The following is an 18,313-nucleotide window of genomic DNA, read 5'->3' as shown; positions in this document are numbered from 1 at the left end:
CCCTAAATTCCTTCATAATTTCACCACCTACATGTTCTCCCAAACATTCCCTCGTGAATACAATCACAAAGATCTCTTTTCAAATTTACCCAGTATTTAACAGACCATAAAATCACTTGTAAATTTCCCGCCGTTCACTCATAAATTAACCTATGCATTCACTCATCTAATGAATTCACACAAGTATTTAACCATGAGGTCAATTATAAATGCCGCGATTTATTTAGCAATATATTTACCGCTACCGGTGGAACCTGTCCTTACCGACAACTCTTTATTGCGGACAGTTCCCTTGGTATCAGCAAAATTCTCATATATATTCTTCAATAAAAAGGAATAAAGCAAAAAAACATAAATAAATAAACAAATAATAATAATAACAATAATAATAATAATAATAATGATAATGATAATGATAATGATAATGATAATGATAATGATAATGATAATGATAATGATAATAATAATAATAATAATAATTATTAATATTATTATTATTATTATTATTATTATTATTATTATTATTATTTTAAAAAAACTCTTTGTTTTTGGGCAGCGTTTTTGAAATATGTCGTATAAATTAACATTTTGATGGGTTTGATTCGGACGGAATGCCGAAGGCCTAGCCGTGTATAAAACTCTCCGTCTTCCAATAACATGGATTAAAACGCGTGTATGTTTCAGGACAGCAAGAGGTTTTTCCCCTTTTATCTGGGTCCAGATTCACAAAGACCTCCAAAATTAAGATCCATCTTAAGTATTGGTTATAGTTAAGCCTGTTTTATATGAAGTGCCCGAATTCAAGGTTAGGTGCATTACTGGACATAAGTGCCAAGAGCGGGATATCTCCTCTTTTAAACATGGTCCACCGTAGCGTCTCAGTTTATTGCGATGTCCTTACTTCACACAAAAACCAGGAGAAGAGCAGACAAAACAGAGTGATGCACAGCATAATCTGAAACAGCAAACGAAAACCAACAGTCACTGGTTAAGTATATTTGACAAAACGACAACAGTTTTTATCTAGACTGCAGAAAAGGCGTTATTTTGTGCTAGGGCTAAACGCGAGCGCGTTTTTCTCGCGCTAAACAGTCGCCTCTCGTCCAAAAACGCATTTAAAAAATAGTTTGTATCGTTTCAATGTTTAATAGGCTGGTATCAGACTCCGTTCAAAAAAACTCAACTCCTTGATTTTCACCTCATTCTTGAGAGATTTGAATAAAATACTACATGTATCGCTTAAAACAGCGTGTCCTAGCCGTACACTTACCACCACATGTTCATAAGGATTGACTGAATCAAAAGCAAATCTTGCCAACACAGCATTTCCGTCTTTACTGATACAGTTCAAGGTAGACTCGTACTCGCATTTAAGGCGAATATTCTGTAACACGACTTTACATATGGCTGAGTATCCGTACAACTGAGGGTTGATGTAGAACAAAAAATTGTAGCTGAAAAAATACGATAGAAATTAAAATGAAGAATTGTTTCAACAGAATTGGTTTAACAGATTTAACTGTATTTTGAACTATTTACAAATACATTCAGAATCAGCAGAGCTTTTCTTAATGAGATGCTGCTTAATTATATAGTTCTTAAAGGCTTGCAATCTATCCCCGGGAACCAAGGGTTTCAAGAGGCTTCAGAGCTCGAAGCGGGCCGAGCCAGCCTGTCTGTTTGGGCTCCGAGCTCTAAAGCAAACCTTTTAGGAATCCAGAACTATAGAGCTCCTCCCTTGAAATATTGACAATGCTTCCCCAAATTTAGACCCTTCCAAATAAGACCATCGAGGTGTACTTTTACTCAGTATTGCTTGTTTCCGTATATTCTGTGTGAAGCTGAAATACTTGCATGAACTTGGTCCCCTTTTTAGAATAACATCCCAATTTACTGTGTGCTTTGGAGTTGTTTAATTTCGTAACAAACCTCACGGCTAGTTACATTTACATTTGAAAACCTCCGAGGTTTGTATCAAAACAAAGCCCGGCGATACCAGCCTCGCTCAACTCAAAAGCCAACTCACCAACTACACAGCTGTAAATAGTTATGCAATGCTTTCGAGTGGTATACCGTGAAATGTCCCACGAGTGCATAACTAATTTATCCCATGCCACTCCTTGAATTAACCTTCCTGTTCGACGTCTGGTTCAAGGAATTCAAATTTTAGGTCAAAACTGGGGTATTCTTCTTCCATGTTTTAGTTGTTGACAGTATTTTTTTTTTTTTTTTGAATGAAAATTTTGACCTGTCGCAGGCTCGTCAGTCGATCTTTCGGCGGGAAAAATTTGTAGGCCGCGAGAAACGCCGGGATATTTTTGTGGAATACATACATCTTATTCGATGGTTTTACATATAATACACGCGGATATTTTCGGGGCGAGGAAAAATGCGAGCAATGAGCAAAATGTCCGCACGTATTATATGTAAAACCATCGAATAAGATGTATTTACATACCCCAGAATATGCAACGGGTTTATAGCTTTCTGATTGGCTGTATTCTCTATAGAATCGGATAAAATGGGTTGTTGCTACTCTCGTACCCAGATCTCACACGCTCACATTTTGACATTTCCAAACCTGGAGTGAGATCTGGGTACGAATATTAGGTTATTGCTACCCACCCTATAGGCATCTGATATTTCGTCACGATAAATCCACTAGCAAATCCAGCTAATATGGCGACCAAGAGTCCAGCGTGACACGCATTGCTAGGATTAGCATAAGTAATCATCATGTACACTGCAATCCACGTCTGATTCAACACCAGTGAAATGACAGTCACCAGGAAAAATCGCCACCAGTTACATGAAGCAATTACCATGAAATATGTCAGAGTTGAACACGCAAGTACCGGCAAAACACAGGCAGCGGATGTGCTAAAAAATGTGTGTATCACGTGTTCATGAGCATAACCAGCATTTTTTGCAGAATCCAGTTGGCGAATCTTGGCGACATGAAAGGAAAATTTCGAGGAAAAATAAAAGTTAGTTATTAACAATGTCTCATATGATTAAATCTCTTAAATCTTCAAAATTATTGTTATTATTATTATTATTATTATTATTATTATTATTATCATCATCATCATCATCATCATCATCATCATCATCATTATTATTATTATTATCATTTTGTTTTAATTTAAAAAAAAGAGTTTTTGAAAGATACGTTTCAATTTCAAGACGTTGACTGATTACGCGTTACCCATTACCGCCGTTCGAGTGTGAACGACAAATATCCACCTTGAAAAAAAATCTTAGCTTTTTCATTTCTTGAACAGCTTCATTTTAGGTTCATTTCCGATTATTTGCGATTATACTGAAGGCCTTACTGCATAAAATTCTTCAAATAAAAAAAAAATGTCGAACTGTGAAAGGTGCAGGTGTAATAATGGGGCCTCAGTCGCTTCTCGGGTATTTTTCAGAAAAAAGTGTTTTGTTTTATTGTTGCCTTTGTTTGAGTGGTGGACTGTATCCGCAAGAAATTTTAAACTTTGATCCGTTCGTATTACATAGCTAGACTGCAGTGTTGCTTGCCTAAACCAGTGAGGATGCATTACCTCTGGTAACACAGACATTACACGAGAACGTTTTAGACAGAAACGCAGCATTTTACAGTTTAAGAAAATATCTTAATGAAGAACATCTAGAATTGACGTAAAGATGGCATATAAGCCCAAACTCAACGTATAATTTAGGGCGCAACGTTCCACTAATTGTATTTTGCATCTTGGCTTGTGAAACCTTTCATTGTTTCTTCATTAATTTCAATCTCAAAAATTACAGGAAAACAGTAAAACTGATGCACAACTGTATTTCTTCGCCCTCCGTTGTTAGTGTTGTCCTGTGTTTTTATTATTATTATTATTATTATTATTATTATTATTATTATTATTTCATTTCCTTTTTTCTTTTAGGTAAAAGGACGCAGAGATACTTGTTTAGTTATTGTTAAACTCACCTCCAGGCTTCTGTTGATTTGGTTCAGGATAACAGAGCCGAGAAACAAAAGACTGGGCATAGATGACCCACAGTAAGCCGTCATTATAAGAAGTGGCGTATCCGCTTGCCAATAAACAGTCCCTGCGGTCAATCCAAATATGCAGAACATAGCTGGCAGATACAAGGTCTGACCAAGGGAAATTGATAAGGAGGCTCTGTAGTCTATTACAAACAGCCTCGTGAAAAGTCCACTGATATCTGCGCTAAAAAACAAGACACCTTGTGACGATTTTAGAAAGTACAAACCTTGGATAAGCTGTAACATTATATAGCTGAACTGGTTCGCGCTAAAAAGGAGCATTCTGATTGGCTTCCTGAGCGGTCCGAATTTTTCCAATACCGCAGCTAAGATGGACTGCTTGCATTACAACGTACGTTTGAAAGGAGGAAAGTGTTTTATTTTTGCCAAAAAAAAAAACAGAGCAAAAATGTTTTAAATTAAGATTATGAAGTAGGAACTGTTCAAGCCGTCAAAACTGGTCAACTGGTCAAACTTTTTTTTCGCACTGTTTGAAGGTAAAAACAAATTTCCACGCGGCCTAGAAAGCAACAAGCTGGAAAATCTATATAATGAAAACCTTATTGAACTAGCTTGTTCGGTCCGATTGAGGAAATACTGGTCTTGTTCCTTGTTCCCTTTTTTTTTTTTGCAAGTTTATGGACGGAGTCGAACCTTACGCTGGTTCAATAATATGATATACCGTATGTATAAAGTATTTGAGCTACTTTAAGCTCGATATAGGAATACCATTTTTGTGGCGGATTATTTTCCTCTCTTTTGGTCCCTTGGACGGCGTCTTTTTCAGCAATTGTTTCCAAACGTGCATCGATCATCGCGGTTTCTACTTTCTTGCTTTGAAGAATATCTGAAATAATGTCTTGTAAAAAAGGAAGGGATTGATAAGACGTAATGAAGGATCGAGAAGCAATTAAACTAAAGAGGAACGAGATTAAGGGCGTGAGGAGGTTTCTACATCGTAAGTGTTTTTTCAATAAATTTAATACATTTGTATAGCGAATAATTCCATGACGAGATAATCAAATGCGCTTTACAGTATGGGAACACTCTCCAGATCGAATTGGAATTTGGAAATGTTGGTTTTCGAGGAGAGGGAAAACCAGAATACCCGGAAAATTATCTTGCGGAGCAAGGACGAGAACCAACAGCAAACTCAACCCACCCATGAAGCCGAGTCCGGGAATCAAACCCGGGCCAAATTGGTGGGAGGCGAGTGCTCTCACCACTGCGCCATCCTTGCTCCCAAAAGATCATAACCATCCAAAGAGACCTGCATAGATGATTAATCCGAAAAAAGAAGAAAGAAGTAAAAACAGAAAAGGAGAAAATAACAAAAACTGGATAGCGGCATGAAAAGACCTCCCTGATTTTAAGTGAAGTTGCTTGTAGGAAGTTAAGCCGTGACGTATGATCTAAACGAGGTATAACTCTGTATGATAACACTAGCATTGTTCAAGCTTAAAAGTATTTTCCCTTATTATTTTCGTGCTACGTAAAATTTCGATTTAACTGCTACTTTGAAACAATATTTCGAAGTTTACCGCTTTTATCTTGTTGTCTATCAGGGGAACAGTTTTCCTCTCTCCTCAAAAACCAACACTTCTAAATCCCAATTCGATTTGGAAAGTGTCCCTAATAAGGTAATAAAAGTCAGACATTTCTAGCTTCAGATATTTGTGCATAGAGACGTGAAACCTACCGTCTATCTCCTTCCTTCCCTCATGTTTCTCCCCTACCACACTGGTGTGATGTTCTGAGAGTCTCGCAGGATCCCCGCTGTAGACCACCTAAAGAAGTAAATAAAATTGAAAATAAGTCAAACGCGATTGTTATAAAAGTATGTAAGGACCGTACGCAAGCTTCTAAGTGGAAAGTTCTATGAGCGGTCTAGGGAGAGAAAGGAGCCTTTGCTCCCTTTTGCACCCCAAGAGTCGCATCCTTCGCTCAAACTCCGATTTGTATTCGTTCTCTTTCCCACTACGAACAAGGCTAATCAATAGACCCTTATCCTTTTCATTCAGTTAAATTTTAACTCATTCAAATCTATTGCCGCCATTTTAGAGAAGAGTCTATTGGGTGTCAAAAGCAATTACACGTTTACTTTACTCTACTGCACTCTGTGATTGGTTACCAAACTTCTCGCCACTTTCTCAGCCGAAGAGAAACAAAACCAAAACAAATCGCACGCGTTTTCCCGCGCTTGGCACCGGTTACATGAATTTGCTACTTGTTCTGATTGGTCCATTACACAATTTATGCCTGCTGTGATTGGCCAGAGGATGTACCTTGCATTTGGTTTGACGACACTCGAATGCAAACTGCTCCGCAAAACAAAGATACTAAAACAAATTGCATGATTCGTTAAAGCGCGTACTGCTGAATGGTGTATATATTGTACATTCTATTGATATTGTAAACCAATTTAAATCAATTGAAAACCAATTGTAAACCATCTAGTAAACCCCGTTTTCAGGGGCAACGTTACTAAGTGGTCAGGGTTAGAGGTCTAACCGAACGCTTTATGTCATCAGCAAGCGAATTCAGTGTACAAAAGTTGTCTTTCATATGCACCTGTTTATCATTGAGTAGAACAAACTGACTGAAGAGCTGAGCTGCTTTCTGTGGAATTGACTCCATGGTAGCAATCACCAAGTGTCCATTATCGCAAAGTCTTCTAAGTGTGGTAAGCATTTCCATGGATGAAGCACGGTTCAGGCCTGGAACGGAAACAGTAAACATTCATCTTATTTATTCTGAAATAGGTTATTGTGAAAATGTACCGTTCAACTCAGAACAAACACACAAAGATTCACCAAGTCCTCCTAAGGGCCTCTTCATATGAGCCCGGTCGACGGGGATGGCTCGGTTTCCGAGATCTCGTCTCGCCACTCTATTCTTTTCAAAAAATTCGATGTGTTCATATGAGAAGGCGGGCTGGTCCGCTTCCCGCTATCTCGGTTTTTGCGACCACCGAGCTGGAAATTTTTCCCATATGAACACTCCAGCCCAGATACAGAAACCGGGACTGTCCGGGACGAAACATTTTCAACTGTGCATGGCTTGTAAGGTTGCTGGCAAGTCGCAACGCGGTTCCACGGGTATTTTGGTGGCCTTTTGGACATTTGTCATCTCGATAACCGGGATTAAATTCCCCATATATATGAACAGAAGACAAAATTCGTCCCACCAACGGGGCCAGCCCGGTTACCGTGCTCACATGAAGAGGCCCCAAGTTAAGATTTATCCTAAGTATTGTGTCGTGAAAAAAAGCCTGTTGTTTGAATAACAACAGACTATTTAATACTTAGGATAAATTTTAACTTTTAAGTTCACGAATCTTGTCACAGGGACACCCAACAGTTTTGTGGATACCTGTACTGTTCGAATGGCGTTAATCGTTTAATTAAGGAATTCGGATTCAGTTGTAACTAAAGAGAATCTAAAGTTTTCTTCCACTGCAAAACCAATTTCTTTGTTTTTTGGTGTTTGGTTCTTACAACTGTGACTCAGTTTAGCTCAAGAAAGACTATGGAAAAAGGAATACTTGACAATAAAATAGCTCACTGCGGAAAGCCGACGTGCATTTTCTATAAGAATAGGGTGTACACACTTGTTTATAACATTAACGTAGAGGATGTATTTCGAGATCTTGAAATCTAAACGTCCAGTGAAAGTTAACTGCGCTGAAATCTTCAGTTACACGAAGATCGCAAATCAAACATTGCGCTTTGAATTAATAGCAATCTAACAAGAAACTTGAACTGAAATAGAGTTTGCACCGCTTCATGTTTTTACATTTTGCTAAAGTCCTTTTATCTTAGCGCCGCAAGTGAGAAGCATCGAGCACTGAGTGAATAACTCTACAACAATTGCGCTGTCGGTCAAATTTTAACTATAACAAGTAATCTAAACCCATCTACCGTTACCTTGTTTTCCCATAATACTTGAAATTCGAAAATTTAGCAAAATAAGCGCAATCACTGTATTTTTATTTCGGTTTTCACCGCGGTTCCTTTTATTGTGGGTGTTATTTATTATTCATTTTCAAAATTTTGTCAAGTTTTGTACATTAATTTGAGCGTGACGTCCTATGTTTTGATTGGTCCTTAGGTAATTACGTTGTTGCCTTTTGATTGGCTCGCTGTCAATCTTTTGTTATTATTCTATATAAGTCCGATACCACCCGGATGGTTTGGGCGGATTCACTAAACTGAATGCACAGTAAACACAGTTACTTACTCCTTTCCGTGTACTAGCTTTTGCACGCACTAACCCATTAATCATGTCACTCGTTCCTTTATTTATCACCATTAATTTCTCCCCCCCCCCCCTCCCCTTAAATCAACGCCGCGATCCCACCCAATACTCGACTCATTCCTTTACTTATCCCTATTAATTCCCCCTTAAATCAACCCTCATGATCCCACCCAGTGCCCCCACCAACACTCCACTCATTCCTATCTCCCCTTAAATCAACCCCGTTGTCCCCCTCAATGCTCCCACCAACACTTCACTCATTCATTTATTTATCACCATTAATTCCCCCTTAAATCAACCCCGCGATCCCACCCAGTGCCCCCAACCAACACTCCACTCATACCTTAATTAGCCCCCACCCCATGTATTCAGCCCCTGGTGACACCCATCAATTCATCCATATTCCATGAATACACGATGTATATTCACCCAAATCGTTCAGTGAACCCATCTAGTATTTTTGTGTAGTTTCCGACTATGCGGGGAAAGCAGATCTTAGTAAGGGCTATTGCCAAAAGCGAAAATTGGGGGTAAGCACACATCTTTTAGAGATAATTAAGCAACAATTGTTCTAAAAACAAAACAGTAAAATACAAAGCAATATATGGCGTTTTTTTTTTTTTCGAAATTGAAGCTTTACTATCTCTGAAAATCATGGTTAGTCCAATTTTCTTTTTGGATACCAATAGGACTTGCTAAGTTCTGCTTTCTCCGCTTAGTTTTAAACCGCGCAAAAGTATCCCTGTTGATTAGCAGGCAGCGCAGAACGTATGCGCAGTAACAAACGTAAGATCCGTCCTTAAAATAATCACATAGATCTCCTCTTAACTTTATCCAATATTCAACCATAAAATCACTGATAATTTTTCCTATGTTAATTCATAAATTCAATCATATTTTAACCTGTGTATATTAACCTCATCTTTTCTCTAATAAATTTACCCAAGTATTCAATTATAAAGTCAGTTAAAAACACAGCCATGCATTTAACAATATTCTGTTGTGGACAGTTCCCATGGTATCAGTAAAATCGTCTGATAATGTTTCCTGTCTTCAGATTTTCCTGTGTTATTTCAATCGCCTAATCTTCGGTTGAGGCAATCTTTTCGCACAGAGCCGAGCCGGTTAGTGTTCCCTTGTAAATCGTATCCATCAGCTGTTGCAACAGTTAGCTGAAAGTTTGCGGAAATCGCCCCACCCGAGCTCATTTAACTGCACCTATTTTTCATATTATTTGTAAAATGTTAGCCCAAGTCCAGTCGTTCTAAGTACCGTTGACCTAAACAAGGATTTAAAGGGTAAGTATCATGGGTTTTTTGATATCTTTTGTTAAAAATGACGAAATAAGACCTTCAATCAGCTGCCAAATAATTCTAGAATGACGAGAGGAAAGAAATCAACTCAATTCTTGAAAGGAACAACTCGTGATCTGTTCTAGCGCATTTTGGAAACAAAAATGCGAGAACTTGAAATACGTTAGCGCCTAACATTTTTCAAGTTTCAATCCATTCCGACCTACTCTGTCTCTGGCCAGAGGCACTAATCGACAGTTTTATTGCACTGGGTGATACTGATAGTTTATAACAAACTTGACAATTATTTCATTGTTTCTCCTGACAGACAAACATCAGTTGGGTTTTGAAATGACAGCAAATTTGCGTGATTAAGCAAACTTTGATTTCAGTTTAATTTTAAGTCAATAAAGATTTTTAACCTTCAGTTTTCAAATCGAACTTTCTTTTATCGCAAGCTTAAAATTAGCTTTCAAAGACAGTTTGAACGAGCGAGATAAAAACCTTGGTTAACTTACTCTGTTCCCTAGTACATTTATTTGCTTACCTGTGATTGGTTCATCGAGGAATATTATTGGAGGTCTGGTAATGAGCTCCAGTGCTATACAGATGTAACGTTTCTGAAAACAAATAACACCAACGTCAGAATTGTATAATTTACTTTTCTACAGTCGAAACAAAAAACTGGACCGACAACGCCTGTTTTCTATTATCCTAATTACAAACCTGTAATTCAGTGAGGTCGATTTTTTGTGAACCTTTAAAACTTTTGTCTGCGACAGAGGTCAGCTTCATCTGAAAGAAAATCAGTCAAAAACATTTCATTCCACGTAGGTGAATTTATGTATGGTGGGATCAAAGCTGTTTGGCGAAAACGAACAAAAAAATACTGAGGGGAGTAGCCCTGGGTCAAGAGGAGAAGAGGGACAAGTGTGACATCCAAGAAGAGAGGGGGGAGGGGGGTGTGCACTCTTAATTCTCAGAAGATCAGAGGCAAGCATGTGCCTCATGATCCCGAGGGTCCCGGAGCTAGATTCATGAAGTCAGTCCTAAGTATTATTGTTTCTTGACAATAGTTTATTGTTATGCCAACAAAAGGCTATTATAAACACACATCTTAACATGGGAGAGCTTCGTGTGTCCAGCCCCTGGATCGTGAATATGTTGTTTTCAATTTATTATCCATTGCTATACCACTCCTAAGAATTAGTGTGAACGGACCCTAAATCACAGGGTGAATGAAACTTAATAATAAATATCTTATTTTATGGGTAGGCAGATATTGATCATAGTTTTCCTCGCCACGCACAAATACGTCAAATACTACACCGCTCGTAAAATATCCGCGCGTATAATCTGTAAAATCGAAGGATAATGAGTATTTCTACATTCTCTCGTTAAGCTATTGGAACATGGCTCTCATATACTCACCTCACAAATTATTTGCTCTACTCGTTCAACAGTGTGGCTTATATTGCCGGGTAGTCTCATTAAAGCAGCAAGTGTTAGATATTCCTTCACAGTAAGCTCTCCGTCATAAGATGGCGTGAGTTGGGAAAGGTAGCTAAGTTTACCACCATAACTTTCTCGCATTTTCTCTCCCTCTACATCGTTTACAAACAAGTGTTCCTTTGGAATCAGAAAAAAAAGAATAAATAAAACGTGTAATTTTTTTTATTGTCGTTTTTGTTCAAAACAACAGTTTGCGGAGAAAAACCATTAGCTTACATCAAAATAAACAGACGCAGTGAATTACATTTATCGGCTGGTGACCATCTTTCTTGTCAAATAATTATTGATTTCCATTTGCTTTTATTTTACAGTTATGATACTATTCAGGTGAACTGATTTTGGAGTGAAGGTTCATTTTCCTTGACTCGTCTCCAGTCGTGCGCGCCCGAAGTGGAGAGAAGCGAGTGGAGCGATGGGAAGGAGGAAAGGGGAGAGACGAGGGTCGTCTCTCTTCCTCGCTTTCCTCCTTCCCATCGGCCCTCGCGCGAAATGACAACAGAGGCGACTGGGAACGAGTCAATCATTTCCACGATCGTTTGAAAACCAAGCAGTCGTCTCCTATTTGTGAGTGTTGATGGGTTAAAGAATTAACTCTTCAGTATTTTTTTTAAGTGCTAAGTGAACCCATGAAATTCCTACTGAAAATCAGTAGCCCTAGTAAGGAAATTAATGGAACGCGCCGCACTCTCGATGCAATAAAACGGGCACGTTTTGATAGTAGGAGAAGAATATCATGTCATCGCGGGATTTGCGCGCGCTTTCAGGCTCATAGGATCTTGATGAAACTTGACCACATTTAACCCCTAAGTTTCCTTTTTATGTTTAAAATAATTCTTCTTACGGATTGACTTACTTTATTCTTAATCTTTTCAACTATTTCTCTCATGAAACTGATCCTAAGATTTGCGCACGTACACGATTGTCTCCTCGACTATGAAGTACAAGCTAGATAACACAGCATAGTTTAGTGCCTCCATACCTCTCCGCATCCACATACCAATCGTCCGCTTAGGAACTGCAGTAAGCTGGTTTTTCCTGCTCTGCGTTTTCCAACTACAGCGACCAATTCCCCCTGTTTGAACTTCAAATTTGCGTTATGAATACCGTGCGTGCAAAAATCTCTACTTCTGTTGAAAATTTCACCATTTTTGTCCTGATCATTAGATACTGCTCTTAAACCATGAACACCGTTCATATTTTCTTTACATCTTGAATAAACTTTTTCCGCATCAGGGTAAAAATTGTCCCTTTGTGAATCAAACTGATCAGGTAACTTTTTCTCCCAACGATTTTCAAAAGCCATTCGTATGTACTGCACAGTTCTATAAAATATCGCGTTGTAACCTTTAGCTGTATAGTCATGAGCTAATTGTTCCTCTTTCATGCCTGGATGTTTCTTGGTGTTAGTTTTGTCCACTTCTTCGTCATCACAGAGGAATTGAAAATTTTTGGAGCAGTCTGGCGTCGAGTACCGGAGGTCTATTTGTTCATCAGGTTTCCAAACGAAGGACATCTAAAAACAACAATGTAATAGAGCGGTTTCCAATTGAGTGTCGTAAAACCAAAACCAAAGCAATTACTCTGACCAATCACAACAAATGTAAACAACACAATGATCCAATCAGCATTCGAAGCAAATACATGTAACTGGCGCCAAGCGCGGGAAAACGCGTGCGGCCAAAACTTGATTGGTTTTAGTTTGGATTCCCATTGGTTGAGCAAGAGGCGCGAGTTTTGTTAACCAATCACAGAGCTTATTAATGTAAAACAAAAGCAAACGCGAAATTACTTTCGGCACCAGGAGCTCCTGTCGACACTCAATTGAAAACCGCTCTAACTGAATGGCTGTTGTAAAATAAATATTTGGTTATATCAACTGAGTTACTAAGGTGATTTTGCCACCGTAAAGAGAATCGAGAGCTGATGTTTCGAGCGTTAGCCTTTCTTCAGAGTGAACCGACGAAGGGCTGACGAAGGGCTAACGAAGAGCTAACGAAGGGTTAACGAAGAGCTAACGAAGGGTTAACGAAGAGCTAACGAAGAGCTAACGAAGGGTTAACGAAGAGCTAACGAAGGGCTAACGAAAGGCTAACGAAAAGCTAACGAAGGGCTGATAAAGAGCTAACGAAGGGCTAACGAAGAGCTAACGCTCGAATCATCAGCTCTCGATCTTGGTGGCCAAATTATCTTATCAGTCAACTCAGTTGATAATTAACAATTAGATTATGAGCTCGAGATTTCTATCGCGTGATAGCTGATGAGGGCGAAGCCCGAATCAGCTATCACGCGATAGAAATCGAGAGCGAATAATCTAATTGTTTTAGTATAAATCTACTAGTCGTTCAAAACTAAACAAGTAAATTAATTATATCCTCATCGCAGACACTTCGAAAACGCGACGAAGCGGCAGGCATTTTGTTGAAAACCGCTACTCACTATCTATCACAGAATAGATAGCGAGTAGCGAAGCCAATCAGAGAACGGCATTCGTGATAGAACAGTAGTAGATTTATACTAAAACTAAATATTCATTTCTACTCCCCCACCGACGCAGCACCACAGTTTTTTTTCTAGAAACTAATCCCCTTGTCTATTCCGCACTGTAAAATAAAGGCAAAGTTATAACCACTGGCCAATCACAACAAACGCAATTATCGTAATGCGCCAATCATTTCCCGGAGCAAAAATAATTAAATAAGATGCAAGCATGGGCAAACTCGGGAAATATTAACCTGTTCCAAATGCGAGAAAACATGAAAGCAGTGCTAGGCACGGAAAAACAGGGAACCCGTGCCGAGTCCGAGAAAACACAATCTATGTAACAAGAAAACTTGCCGCTACACAACTGCACAATTAATAAGCCACTAACTCAGTCCAAAAACCCACACCTTAGCCTACGTAGCTGACGGGATGTTGTTATGTGAAGTTGACCAGCTGTTGGGATGCTGGGCGGAGGCAAAAGTTGGACGAACAAGCAGCAAAAGCCACGCCGGAGAAGAATGGGGAAAAAACGATTTGGTATTTTCTCGCGGCTTAACTACTCTTTCGTCTTTCGCACGGGGACGATACCACCACGCAGGCTACCCACCCCTTAAATAGTAAATATAGGCCCAAGTCGCAATGTAAAGCAAATTTACCTACAAAGTGCCCCCTCCCTTATTCAGTGTTGCCGCCCTATGTTTTGTACGTGGTCCGGGTAGAAAGGCAACATTGTACGAGGGGAGGGGATGGAGACAGTGACTCGGCGCGGGACGCTAAATATTGCGGGTGCGCGTAAGAGTGTCTCAACAATTTTCGCATCTAACTGTAGCGTCAAACGCTGGAAACAGATGTGTTAACCTTGCCAGGCGCAAGAAGACGTCCGTTTAATCCTTAACATGTAGGGAACTGTACCATGAGGGAGAAACTCACATAAATAAAATCGATCTAGATGGTATGGTTTTGCTACTCACGGATTGATAGCAAAAACAACCGTGCAGCACATCCATTGTGATTGCATAAGCTTTTGTAATCTATCATAGGACTAATAAAATCAAAAACGGCATAATCAACTACATATTACCTCAGGTGACTTCCTATCTTTAAGAGACCGTCTCCGGGCGCGCTTGAGAAGAAGGGACTGGATCATAAAAGATATCTTCAACACAACGCATACTACTGTGAAAACCAGGGACATAAATATGACAGCACCATTGAGCACCTCGCCCCATTGTACCGCGGTATCCACGAAGGCGAGCTTGTCTGGGCACGTGGGATTGCACAAGGCTCCAAGACAACTGTCAATCACTTTCACAGGCTGCTCACGTGTTTTTGCCCATTTCAGGAGGGTGGATTGTAAAGATATGGTTCTATTTTTACGTCTTATTCCTGTAGATAGCCACGTTCCGTGCTTTTTAGAAGTTCTGCAGCGTAATTTTTGAAAACAAGAAGCTTTCAGAGCTTTCTAAGGCCACGGCTAAATAATCAACAGAGTTCAAACTATTGAACCCTTAGGTCTTAATAGGAGAGATGAGATATGAACATTTTTCCCGTCTTTCATCTTCCTAAGTTATGTAACTAACTCATTGTTACGTATGTTAATTGTTTTCGTCTACCACGTTGTAACGTTAGCTTATACCTATTTATCAGTCGTATTTTCAAATTTCAAATTGTAACGTTTTTGTTTATGTAACTTTAGCCTTTTTTCAGGTATCTATTGAAACTGTTTAAAATTGTAACGTATCTTGCCACAGGGTCAGTCTCAAACATACCCTGAAGGAGAAAGGCCGTGCCTTTCGAAATATTGGAAAATATACTTCCCTGACCGTGAAATCAGCCTTGCTCTTTTTTCAGATTATTTGCTAAATAATCAAGCATTTTCGTTCAAAACCGTGTTGGAAAAATATGTTTTATTATGTAGCTGCCTCTCTTTCCAAAAAGTGTTTGATCTTAATTTAAGCCACCTCTGACAACAGGACTTACACGAGCGAGAATAAGTAACCAATAAGAAAACGAATTTTGTGTGACGTCTAAAACTAGTCCCGTAATAACAACCTCGCTCCCAGGGCTTTTCTCCTGAGAACGAGGTTACCGTAATAATTTCAGCCGTAAAGCGCAAAAAGTTATACCTGGGCTCACTTTGTCCGATGTTGGTCAAACACTGTTTGCCCGTTTAGCACCGAATGTTTTGTGCGATAAACACCGATGCTGGATGAAAATGATTGATCGTTTAGTCGGGTCTTAAGAACTGTAACGTTAGTTCTAGACATAGTATATTGGCTCTGTAAACTCTCCAGATCGTCCAGGAAAAAATAGAGAATAATTTTGAGAAGTTATTCTCTCTCTGTCTATTTTTTATCTGTCTTTCTGTCCGTCTATCTGTCTATCTATCAGTCCGCAGGCCTGAGGCTCTTCGTCTATCTGTCTATCTATCTAGGCCTGTGGGTCTGTCCGTCTATCTTTCTATCATATCCCCGAGACGATGGTCAGACATATCGAGTGCGGAAAACAATGCCTCACACAGTTCCGCAAGTTGATAGCAGGAGCCTTCCTTGATTATGACTCCTGGCGACACTTGAAGAAGGTAAAATGCTAAGGAACGCTACCTACCTGAATAGCGCATTCCCTTGGGTGAACATTCGACTGTAGTGCAATACTCCACCTTTCTCTCTTAGACTCGACATACTAAAGTACGTGTGCTGAAAACACGCGGGGACGAAAAAACTTATGTTTAGTGAGTTAATGGAAAGCAACGATTGGTTCATGGCCCCTCCGTACATATCAACCATTGTTAATAAATCACTGGCTCCATTTTGCGCCAGAAAAATCCTGTTAATATGACTCAGGATAACATCTCCAATTATGTAGGGATCAAACATGCTGAACACAAACAGGGTTGGTACGTCTGGAGGGTAGTATCCTTGTGTTAGCATACATGAAGCTGATAAACAGCATGGATATCCGTAAGTGAAGTCTGCGCATGCGCTAGTTAATGGCTTTGAAACGTTGTAAAACTCTTTTGTGATTTTTGAGGCAATGCTCTCTTTGAAATTTATAAACCACCCACCGTCAACAATCGCAGATATCTTTGCAGTAATATTCCTTGAAAGTAGAATGGTTTTTAACCACTGTACATGATTTAACACAGCAATGGCTCCCGCACTACTTCCAACAAACAAAATTTCGTGTACTCGGCTGAAATTCTGGTTTAACAACTCCAAAATGACACTTTGAAAAATAATTTTCCCACTGAAAACAAACTGTTTTGTAGCGCTGTTATTTTGCCGGCTGTACAACTTTGATTGCGTTTGTGTACCAAGCCATGAATCACTGCTACAATATGGAATCAACACTCGAGAGAAGTCATGGAACAATCGATTTTCCCTCTTATTCGTCGACAGCAAATCTCTACCGGCGATGGCGTTTGGCATATCATTCGATGACATTAAAACGTTTGTGTTCTTGCTCCCAAATCTCGAATTGCACTGGCCTTTCGTTAAACAGTACGAACCGCTTTCCAAGAATATGATCCATTTTGACGGATCCTGAACTCCCAGATAGTAAACGGCGTTGGAGCCGTCATTACATAAAGCCTCCTTGTTGCTAATTTCCTTCCTATACATGTCATTTGAGCGAAAATCACCACCACGAAACAGTTGAAACGATGTCAGCAAAACCACAAGAGCTAGTTTTGACATTTTTGTCTGTGATCCTTGTGTCAATATTAATTATTTTCCCGCGATTGTGAAAGCGCGCTTTCTCGATCCAGCTTCCTTAAACTCCGAGGTACTTGAAAAAGCGTTAGCTTTTCAAAGCTCCACTGTATATAGCAACGTAAACGATGAGAGAAAGACATTCCATTGCGCGCACATGCCATATTCAGGTTGATAATTAACTGACAGCGATCAACCTAACAAAGTCTAAAAAACTCTGAAGAAGATGGACAGCTGCCATCGTAAATTTAGTGAACTAAGCTTGCTAGGACAAAAAACTTTTCAATTACGAACAATGTCATCAACCAACTGGGAAACATTGGCTGTAAAACTGTAGGTCAATCCCTTCTTGGCGAGGGGAAAAGCTGTTGAATTCTCTTATTTAGTAAGTTGTTGGACCTTCTAAAATGGGTCAATTATATAACCGTATTTTAATTATACATTAGGTTAAATTCTCTTCGTCCTTCTAATGGTCTTGAAATGTAATGTTACCTCTGACGCTCACAATCTTTTAACAGGTGTCCAGCGAATCATCTTGCGTGGGAGGGAGAAACAAAGTAAAATGAAACGACTCGGCGGGCAAAAGTGACAAAACCAGCAATATAAGATAATTCTGATATGGTGCATTTTGTATTTGTTGTAAGTCGTTCCAAATTCAGGGAACGGATTTTTTAAAAGCGTTTGCATCAAGTATTTCCTCATTCATGGAAACTTTTCGAAAATTTCCAGTAATATGAAGGCCTATTCTACAAGTAACGGTCTATTATTGCCGTAATAACTAACTGACTTTTCTATCAGTCACCGCTAGACTATTTGCAAGGTGCTTCTTGACAGAGAACCAATATTGATAAGTCATGTAAGACAATGGTTGCAAACAGCTCAACAAAGTTTGCTAAATTATGCGGTAAAAGTCCACTTGAACCTGAGGGTTAATTGACTTAGTGGAAATAAATTATTCATGACGAAGCCATCAGTAGATTTCTTGTCTTCCTAAGTGTTTAACCAAATACCGTTTCTCGCAATCATCATTCGGGGAA

The 18,313-nt window shown here is 39.2% G+C and overlaps 1 protein-coding gene across 1 annotated transcript; it reads right to left on the bottom strand.

Moving 5' to 3' along the window:
• Nucleotides 1-833: 833 nt before the first annotated feature.
• Nucleotides 834-17,732, bottom strand: LOC146455091 (uncharacterized). The gene is made up of 13 exons (XM_085094776.1): nucleotides 16,174-17,732; nucleotides 14,648-14,987; nucleotides 12,065-12,598; nucleotides 11,005-11,202; nucleotides 10,300-10,368; nucleotides 10,121-10,193; nucleotides 6,596-6,741; nucleotides 5,724-5,811; nucleotides 4,754-4,883; nucleotides 3,965-4,208; nucleotides 2,626-2,948; nucleotides 1,271-1,454; nucleotides 834-955 (listed from the first exon to the last, which is right to left on the bottom strand). Exons 1-13 carry the CDS (start codon nucleotides 17,259-17,261, stop codon nucleotides 884-886), a joined length of 3,489 nt encoding a protein of 1,162 aa, XP_084950902.1. The 5' UTR covers nucleotides 17,262-17,732; the 3' UTR covers nucleotides 834-883.
• Between the last annotated feature and the right edge of the window lie 581 nt (nucleotides 17,733-18,313).

This window comes from Pavona decussata, unplaced genomic scaffold (assembly GCF_977016875.1).
Source record: "Pavona decussata unplaced genomic scaffold, jaPavDecu1.1 SCAFFOLD_286, whole genome shotgun sequence".
NCBI classification, from domain to species: Eukaryota; Metazoa; Cnidaria; class Anthozoa; order Scleractinia; family Agariciidae; genus Pavona; species Pavona decussata.
Note: the sequence above shows the minus strand (reverse complement) of the source record. Positions and strands in the feature narration are given on the sequence as shown.